Here is a 9,672-nt window from a genome sequence, read left to right on the forward strand (position 1 = left end):
ACATATGCTTTTGCAGAAGGAATACCATCTGTTGGGATGTCATCATTTGCTTGTGGGTGGTCTACCCATCAAAGAAAAGTGAGCAAACTTGAAAATTGTTGCTTTCTTGCATATCATTCTGTGTCTTCTTGAAATTAGACAGTTGTTTTACATCCATACCTAATCCTGTTAATATGCCTTTGCAGCTTGCATCAACAAATGCTTCTCAAATAATTCAGCCATTCCATGCAGGCTTTGTTCTAGTAAGTTGTTGTACCAAAGGTTTTGAACTACTATTCCATCAGAATTTCATATTTATTAAAGAGAGGGCATGATGCAGTGGTAGAGTCTCTGAACTTGCTGCCTGGAGATCCTTGCAAAGGTTTGGAACCAGTACAATAAAGGACCCATTTATGCTTTTTAAACAAACATCCTCTTGGTAAAACTTCTCACTTAAGTCATAGAAATCCTGAGAAATGATATGCCATCATTTTTGACAAAATTGGTGTTCAAGCCATCCGGACCAGGGGATTTGTCCGAGGGAAGTGCTTTAATAATGCTATCAATCTCTTGTTTGGTGAATGGGGAGTCCATCCATTGTAAACCATCATGGCTATTTAAAAGATTTGGCAGATCAAAGTCAATTCCCATGAAATCAGTAGTTCCGAGACGACTTTTGAAAGCATTCCACAGAAGGTTTGCTTTTTGATCATGCTCCGAGAAGTTTATCCCATTATCATCAGTCAGCGATGCAATTGAGTTTCGCCTATGTTTTACTGTTGCATGTGCATGAAAAAATCTTGAACAAATATCCCCCTCAGTAATCCATTTGATAGATGCCCTTTGTTTCCAATAATTTTTTTTGAATATGGAGCAGTTCAGCAACTTTGGTCTGCATAAGATCTCGGAAGTTCCATTCTTCAATTGACAGGTCCCTGTGCTCTTCAATAATGTCAATAAATTCAATTAATAACTTAGTGTGTTGTACTGTTTTATCAATCTTTGGCAGCGATCTCTGCCAATCCTTGAGCACCTTCCTAGAGTTCTTGAACTTGGCTGTGAGGTTCTTAGCTTTATCAGAAAGGTTTGGTTGACTGAGCCAAGTATTTTGGAAAACGGTCATAAAGCCTTCAAACTAAAGCCAAAAGTTTTCAAACCTAAAAATCTTAGGTTTTGGAACCTTCGACTTGAATGAAACGAGGCAAGGTACATGATTAGAAATATCTCGTGGCAACGTTCTTGCGTGGGTTTAGGATAAACCACCGACCATTCCTGCGATATGAAGAACCAATCGAGTCTTTGAAGAAGGGGCTCCCTCTGCCTATTCGACCAGGTGAAAGAAATACCATGCAGGGGAATTTCAACCAGATCTAGGTTACTAATTGCCTCATTGAACTTCAACATTAGATTAATATTACCCCCAGCTAAATTTCTATCTTCCGGCCTACGAATTAGATTAAAATCTCCAACAATTAACCAAAACTTATCCGTGGGCATATTGATATTAGAAAACCAGTTGAGGAAATCAATTTTCCCCTGCGGAGTACATGGCGCATAAATGTTTGTGATAATCCAGGAACCATTCGATAACTTAGAGTTAAATTCCACCGATTGGGCATATTGATTCTGAAAAATAACATTGCCCACTAATTTTGTACTTTTCCAGACAATAATGGAGCCATCCGAATTCCCCACCGAAGGAATAAAAGCATATGAATCAAAGTCATTGGGGCAGAAATTTTTTAGGTAAGCTGCATCAAAGAATGCCTTTATGGTTTTCTATAGGCAGATAACATCGCAGCTAGACTCCCGAATTGTACAACGAATACCATTCCATTTAACACTGGAATTAATCCCACGAACATTATGGCTTAAGACAGACCACTCAGAGCAAATAACAGAATTAGGGTTATTCATTAAGGAAACTTCCAGGTTCATTGTCAAAAGTAAACCCACACCCAATTACTGGGCGGGTTAGCATGGACCAGTCATTAAGCGACAAAGTATCATGACCAATAAACAGACAATTTGAAATCTCGACAGTTAAACATAACCACCGGAGAATAAACAGCCAAAATGTCCAACAGTTCCAATGGAAGCAAAATCTCCCAGACCAGTGATACACCATCTCCCTACTTGTCTTCATCATCATTGTTTTTTCCTTGTCATTTTTGTCTTTCTTGCTTGGCTTGTTGGGGCCGACACATCCTGAGGATTTCTTCTTCTTCTGCAGCTTTTTGTCAGACAAATCTTCTTCTGGCATACTGCAAAATTTTTCCCCAAGATTTCGGATGACCTTGGCAGACAAGGAGGGTGGGCCCTCGAATTTATGATGGCACATCAAGCAATTCTTTTTTTGACATGATCCCTGCCTGAATCCAGCCCTAGCTTCTCTCAGTCTTTTGCTTCGCCTGAGGTCAGAATCCACAATAGATGGGCGTGAGGGAGAAGAGCCTACATCTTCCATTTCAGGGATCTTGTCCTGAGAGCCCTCCGAGAGGACAGTATCCATAAACTTGTTATTCGGGTAGCTCTTGGGAATAGCAAATGAAAGAGCCTCCATCTCAGGCTCCAGCAGAGTAGGCGGTATCTCGGAGGAAAGGAAGGACTTGGACCAGTTAAATGAATCCTCCTGAAGCAAATTGGACATAAAGAAAGGCGACCACTTTTTTGGAATCTTCACTGAAATCTCTGGTTTGCCCACAGGAGCAAAGTAATTTGCCCATAGCCTGTAAAATTGCGCCATCCTTTTTCTCTCCATGTGCAATTGGAAGACCGGGTCTGGTTGCCAATCCTGAGCAAACATAAAATTCATCTCCACATTGTTATAAACATGGTTAATTTGCCCCTCCTGTTGAGCATCTGGGAGCGGGACATCCTCCAGTTCTTGGTGGTTCCCCTGAATAAGTGGGCCATCAACCTCTTGAAGCCCATTTGGAGGCACAACACCCAGAGCGATGACTGCAGGAACATTATCAGGCACTACCGGCCCAACCAAGCCCAGGCCATCCAAAATCTGACCATTCTGGACTGGAGCACCCGGGTTTAGGCCAATAGAGCTGTCCGAAGACAGGCCAGAGTGATGGTTGCTGATCTGCTGCTCCTCAGGTTGAATGTCCTGCTGAATCTGCTGAGAAGGCTGAGCATTAACAATCCACTAATCCCATTCTCCCTAAATATTGTCTTCAGGCTGAGCCTGAATATTCTCCTCTGGCGGGAAGTTAAGGTCCAAACCCACAGCAGACATAGGTTGACCCAGGCCAAAAAAAGCAAGAGGAAGCTGTTGACCATCTTCAAGGACCACCGGGACTGGATCTTCATCTTGGGGTTGACCACCAAGCAGATTTTGCTGGATGATCTCGCATTGCACAGTCCAAGAATCCCCAAAAAAACCTTCAGCTTCAGAAAAGACAATGAACTGAGGGACTTCTTCAAGCGACGTGACACAGACCCTAAGCAGAGTCCTGGTCACATTGTGCCTGTCCTACTCCCACAAAATCAATCTGCCGAATGAACCAATGGCAGCTTGCAAGTACTCTGAGGAGCGATAGTCCAGGGGAAAACCCAACAACATCAACCAACATTCACGGTTAAAAAGGAGGGCCCTGTGATTCCAGGCATCATTATGCCTTAGCGCAGTAAAAGTAGCATCTAGGTATTGCTGAGGCCCAAGAAGAACCAGGTTATCTCTTTCCAGCACACTATAAAACTGCACCAAAACCTGACCCAAATGAGAGCGCTGGATGTCTCTCACCCCAAGCCTTCGATGCTCAACTAGATATTCTCTAACCACATCTCTAACCGCAGGAAAAAGAACCGCATGATCCGGTAATGGTTGAATATTTAAGATTGCCCAGTCTTCGTGCATTGGTGGGAGTCTCCTAGAGACTGACCTGGACATGATTTCGCGGTGTTGCACCACCATGGTGCTGAAGCCCGGTGGCAGGAAGGGCTCCGGATCGACCCGCCGGTACGCCATTGTGGGAGGGGCCGAGGATCGCCAGCAAACGGGGGAACTAGCAGCAGTTTGGGGTTTTGGTGAAGTGACACCCAGAGAAAGCTCCAGGGACGCGAGAGGTGTCTATTCATATATTTTTAATAAAACCGCCCAGGAGAACTCTTCGATTTTGGCTGTTTATTCTCCGGTGGTTATGTTTAACTGTCGAGATTTCAAACTGTCTGTTTATTGGTCATGATACTTTGTCGCTTAATGACTGGTCCATGCTGACCCGCCCAGTAATTGGGCGTGGGTTTACTTTTGACAATGAACCTGGAAGTTTCCTTAATGAATAACCCTAATTCTGTTATTTGCTCTGAGTGGTCTGTCTTAAGCCATAATGTTCGTGGGATTAATTCTAGTGTTAAATGGAATGGTATTCGTTGTACAATTCGGGAGTCTCGCTGCGATGTTATCTGCCTACAGGAAACCAAAAATGAATTCTTTGATGTAGCTTACCTAAAAAATTTCTGCCCCAATGACTTTGATTCATATGCTTTTGTTCCTTCAGTGGGGAATTCGGGTGGCTCCATTATTGTCTGGAAAAGTACAAAATTAGTGGGCAATGTTATTTTTCAGAATCAATATGCCCAATCGGTGGAATTTAACTCTAAGTTATCGAATGGTTCCTGGATTATCACGAACATTTATGCGCCATGTACTCCGCAGGGGAAAATTGATTTCCTCAACTAGTTTTCTAATATCAATATGCCCACGGATAAGCTTTGGCTAATTGTTGGAGATTTTAATCTAATTCTTAGGCCGGAAGATAGAAATTTAGCTGGGGGTGATATTAATCTAATGTTGAAGTTCAATGAGGCAATTAGTAACCTAGATCTGGTTGAAATTCCCCTGCATGGTCTTTCTTTCACCTAGTCGAATAGGCAGAGGGAGCCCCTTCTTTAAAGACTCGATTGGTTCTTCATATAGCAGGAATGGTCGGTGGTTTATCCTGAAACCCGCGCAAGAACGTTACCACAAGATATTTCTGATCATGTACCTTGCCTCGTTTCATTCAAGTCGAAGGTTCCAAAACCTAAGATTTTTAGGTTTGAAAACTTTTGGCTTCAGTTTGAAGGCTTTATGACCGTTTTCCAAAATACTTGGCTCAGCCAACCAAACCTTTCTGATAAAGCTAAGAACCTCACAACCAAGTTCAAGAACTCTAGGAAGGTGCTCAAGGATTGACATAGATCGCTGCCAAAGATTGATAAAACAATACGACACACTAAGTTATTAATTGAGTTTATTGACATTATTGAAGAGCACAGAGACCTGCCAATTGAAGAATGGAACTTCCGAGATCTTATGCAGACCAAAGTTGCTGAACTGCTCCATATTCAAAAATTTTATTGGAAACAAAGGGCATCTATCAAATGGATTACTGAGGGGGATATTTGTTCAAGATTTTTTCATGCACATGCAACAGTAAAACATAGGCGAAACTCAATTGCATCGCTGACTGATGATAATGGGACAAACTTCTCGGAGCATGATCAAAAAGCAAACCTTCTGTGGAATGCTTTCAAAAGTCGTCTGGGAACTACTGATTTCATGGGAATTGACTTTGATCTGCCAAATCTTTTAAATAGACATGATGGTTTACAATGGATGGACTCCCCCTTCACCAAACAAGAGATTGATAGCATAATTAAAGCACTTTCCTCGGACAAATCCCCTGGTCCGGATGGCTTCAACACCGATTTTGTCAAAAAATGTTGACATATCATTTCTCAGGATTTCTATGACTTATGTGAGAAGTTTTACCAAGAGGATGTTTGTTTAAAAAGCATAAATGGGTCCTTTATTGTACTGGTTCCAAAAAAGGATAATCCACAAAAGGTGGGAGACTTCAGGCCAATTTGGCTCCTAAATAATAGTATGAAAATTATCACAACGCTCCTGGCAAATCGCCTGCAGACAGTAATGACCGTGTTAGTTCACAAGAATCAATATGGCTTCATAAAAGGGAGAACCATCCAAGATTGCTTGGCCTAGGCCTATGAATACATTCATTTATGCCATTCTTCCAAAAAAGAAATCATTGTGCTCAAGCTTGATTTTGAAAAAGCCTTTGACACATTAGAACATGAGCTAATCATTCAAGTTCTATCTCATAAAGGATTCGGACCCAAATGGCTTAACTGGACTCGAAGTATTCTTCAATCTGGCACTTCAGCGGTTTTGCTCAACGGAGTACCAGGGAAAACCTTTCATTGCAAAAGAGGGGTCAGACAGGGAGACCATCTCTCTCCATTGTTGTTTGTTTTGGCGGTAGATCTACTTTAGAGTATTATCAATAAAGATAGACAACTGAATCTGCTTCAGTTACCTTTGCCCGAAAGATGTGGCCAAGATTTTCCTATTATTCAATATGCTGATGACACTCTTTTGATAATGGAAGCCTGTCCAAAACAATTATTCTTCCTAAAAGCAATACTCAATTCCTTTGCAACTTCAACGGGGCTCAGGGTGAATTACAACAAATCAAGTATGTATCCGATCAATATTAAGCCGGAGAAAATGGAGATTCTTTCAAGAACGTTTAACTGTCAGACAGGATCGATGTCTTTCACTTACCTTAGTCTGCCACTGGGAATAACGAAACCTAGGCTTCAACACTTTTTCCCCTTATCCAAAGAATTGAAAAGAGATTGTCCTGTACCTCTAATTTTCTTTCTCAAGCTAGGAGATTGGAGTTGGTAAACTCGGTTTTCTCAGCTTTACCAACCTTTTTTATGTGCACACTTAAAATCCCTGTTACTACAATTAAGCAGATAGACATATACATGAAACATTACCTTTAGAGAGGAAATGACATGAACTCCGAAAAACCTTCGCTAGTTGCATGGAACATGATTACTAAGCCAAAAAGCAGTGGAGGCCTCGGAGTGATGAGGTTGGAGACTCAGAATGAAGCGTTACTCCTGAAATACTTGCACAAGTTCTACAACAATCATGACTTACCATGGGTGAATTTAATTTGGAATAATTACTATACGATGGACAGACTCCCTGGTCATAGAAGAATTGGGTCTTTTTGGTGAAAAAGTTTATTAAACCTCCTACAACAATTCAAGGGTCTAGCTTCTTTAACCATTGGCAATGGAAGAACCATCCTTTTCTGGAAGACCTGTGGGATAGGGGCATTCCAGCACAGCAATATCCAGAATTATTCTCTTTTGCATGCAACATAAAACTTTCTTTCAAAGAAGCTAAAAAACAAGAGCATTTATTTCAAAATTTTCAGCTACCCCTATCTGAGCAAGCTTATGAACAGTACCTGGAGTTAAATGAAGCATGTGATCAAATTACAATAAATAATTCAAAGGACAAATGGAGATATATTTGGGGTTCAGAGATTTTTTCAACAAAAAAGACCTACAGGCACCTAATGGGCCATACATAGGTACATTGTATCTATAAATTGCTGTGAAAAAACAAATGCCAGCCAAATCATAAAGTTTTTTTACTGGTTATGGCTTAAAAACAGATTGAACACAAGGAATATGCTGAGAAGGAAAAACATGACACTGGAGTCATACTCGTGTGAAAATTGTATCTGGCAAAAGGAAGAAACACTCTATCACCTATTTCTCAGATGTAATTTTGCAAAGGCCTGCTGGAATTCCATTGGTATGACACCACCCAAAATTGCTAATCCAGAGGAGGCATCGGCTAATCTCAAGCAGCAAATCAATGTTCCTTTCTTTATGGAGATAATTATCCTCATGACTTGGTGCATATGGAAATGCCGAAATACATGGTTATTTGAGAACATAGACCCAACGGTTCAGCAATGCAAGAATGAATTCACAAACGAATTACTTCTGGTCATCCACAGAGCGAGAGGAAGATATGATACCTCCATTCCGAACTGGCTTGATCAATGGCAGCATTAATTAGAACTTCCCAGAGTATTTTACACCGTGTACATTCGATGTGTTGTAATTTACCATTGATAATAAAAAAATTACAGTAGGGGTTCCCCCTCCTGATCTTTCAAAAAAAAAGTTAGAGTCAGTCCCCATATTTGACAGCATATGGTGCTACTGGAATATGTTCTATATTATTAATTATTTCTTATACATGAGCTATTTTATGCATCACTTAATCCAGATTGTACTGACAGTCTGGTGCTCTTGATAGTCCTGTTATGTACTGCACATCAAACGATAAAACTCGTCTCATATGAATTATTTAGTATTAATTATAAGCATAGGGGAAGCATTGGGCAAGTTCCAAGTGCTTTCTCTGATCTGCAGCTGGAACCTAAACATGATCAGAAATTAATATATTTGTCTATAGCATAACACCCTTGTTTCTTGCAGGTTTTGCATGGTGATGCAGTTCTTGATGAATTACTGGTGAGTTCTCAAATCAAAGCATGTCTACATTCTCGATTAGATTTAATGGACTATGAAGTCAATTTATTTTTATTCAAATTAAAGTTGATTTTATCATTGAATTACTAGGACTGTACCATACTGAGTGGAGATGTCATCATAACAAATCTTGCACAGCTTTTAAGTCCAAAATATGTTGTATTCTGGTATTGTTACCTTTCCTCCTTTACAGCTTTAAAAGTTTTCTGTTATCAATGGAAGATGGTTTTGTACACTATCACTGTATTCTTTAATTGCTTGTACCGTCTTCCTTGGGATACTGAAAGTTTGTTGTGTTCTCCTTTTCTCCCATCCATATACTTTGGATATTCAGTTCATTTCTTTCTATAAAGCATTATTTTTTTATCATTTTCTGAAAACTGAGATGTAGACAGATGTCCATGGAGTATATGATCGCCCTCCAACTGACTCAAATGCAGTACTCCTGAGAGGAATAGGTTAGTATTCACCTAGTTGGTTTTCATCTATCCATAGTCTATCCTTCACTATTTGATATGTATTACTCATTCCATTCCAAATTATTAGATATTTTGGCTTTCTTGGATACGTTGTTTTTGCTATGTTTCTAGATGCCGTAGGCTTCCCGCACTGTGCGGGATCTGGGGAAGGGTATCTTTAAGCGTCAAGTCTTACCCGCATAATATGTAGAGGATGGGGCTCGAATCCGGGACCTTCCGGTTATCGACGGTAGGCTCTACCGCTGCACCAGGCCTGCCCTTCACGTATCTAGAAATGCTAAAACATCTTATAATTTAGAACGGAGGGAGAAGTCATTATGAGAGGAAACATGACAAGGAAGGTAATGCAATTGACATCATTTCAAGTCTTGGGGAAAACATGAAAAAAATGCTTCTTCAACAAATTCTAGCTGACTTGTGCTAGTTAACAGAGGGCCTTAAAGGGGATGTGAGCACCGACTCGGAAGATTGGCTTGGAACTATTATACGCTCTTCCAAATAGATCTCTTGTTGGATAACATTCGGACTGGTTACTATGAGCAGTGATGGCCTTTGCTTTGTACTATGATAATTCAGCACGGGGCTATTCCCAACTGTGGTCGTAGCGTCAGCCTGATGTTACGAATAGAGCAGTAACTTTGTTTTGTTCTATAGAAAAGGAATGGATGCATGGGTCGCAAGATGCGTGACCTCATTTGATACATTTTTAGCTGTTTCGTTTTCTAGAGACGATCTGCGACAAAGGGCGAGAGACGTGCTCCGTGCGAGTGCAAGGCTGATATATGTTGTATGTACCTTTATGATCCGATTTGTGAGCAGTGATTATCAATGG

General features: G+C 40.7%; 1 protein-coding gene across 1 annotated transcript in view; it reads left to right on the forward strand.

Annotated features, from left to right (window-relative positions):
* LOC103652468 (isopentenyl phosphate kinase) overlaps positions 1-9,001 on the forward strand; it is a 29,726-nt gene extending 20,725 nt beyond the window's left edge. Inside the window, exons 5-10 of the mRNA XM_020551008.2 lie at positions 17-78; positions 186-242; positions 8,308-8,343; positions 8,452-8,533; positions 8,757-8,819; positions 8,952-9,001. Of these exons, the coding sequence (XP_020406597.2) occupies positions 17-78; positions 186-242; positions 8,308-8,343; positions 8,452-8,533; positions 8,757-8,819; positions 8,952-9,001 (350 nt within the window). The remainder of the gene's footprint in view (positions 1-16; positions 79-185; positions 243-8,307; positions 8,344-8,451; positions 8,534-8,756; positions 8,820-8,951) is intronic.
* The last annotated feature ends 671 nt before the right edge of the window (positions 9,002-9,672 follow it).

Source organism: Zea mays, chromosome 3 (genome assembly GCF_902167145.1).
Source record: "Zea mays cultivar B73 chromosome 3, Zm-B73-REFERENCE-NAM-5.0, whole genome shotgun sequence".
NCBI lineage: Eukaryota > Viridiplantae > Streptophyta > Magnoliopsida > Poales > Poaceae > Zea > Zea mays.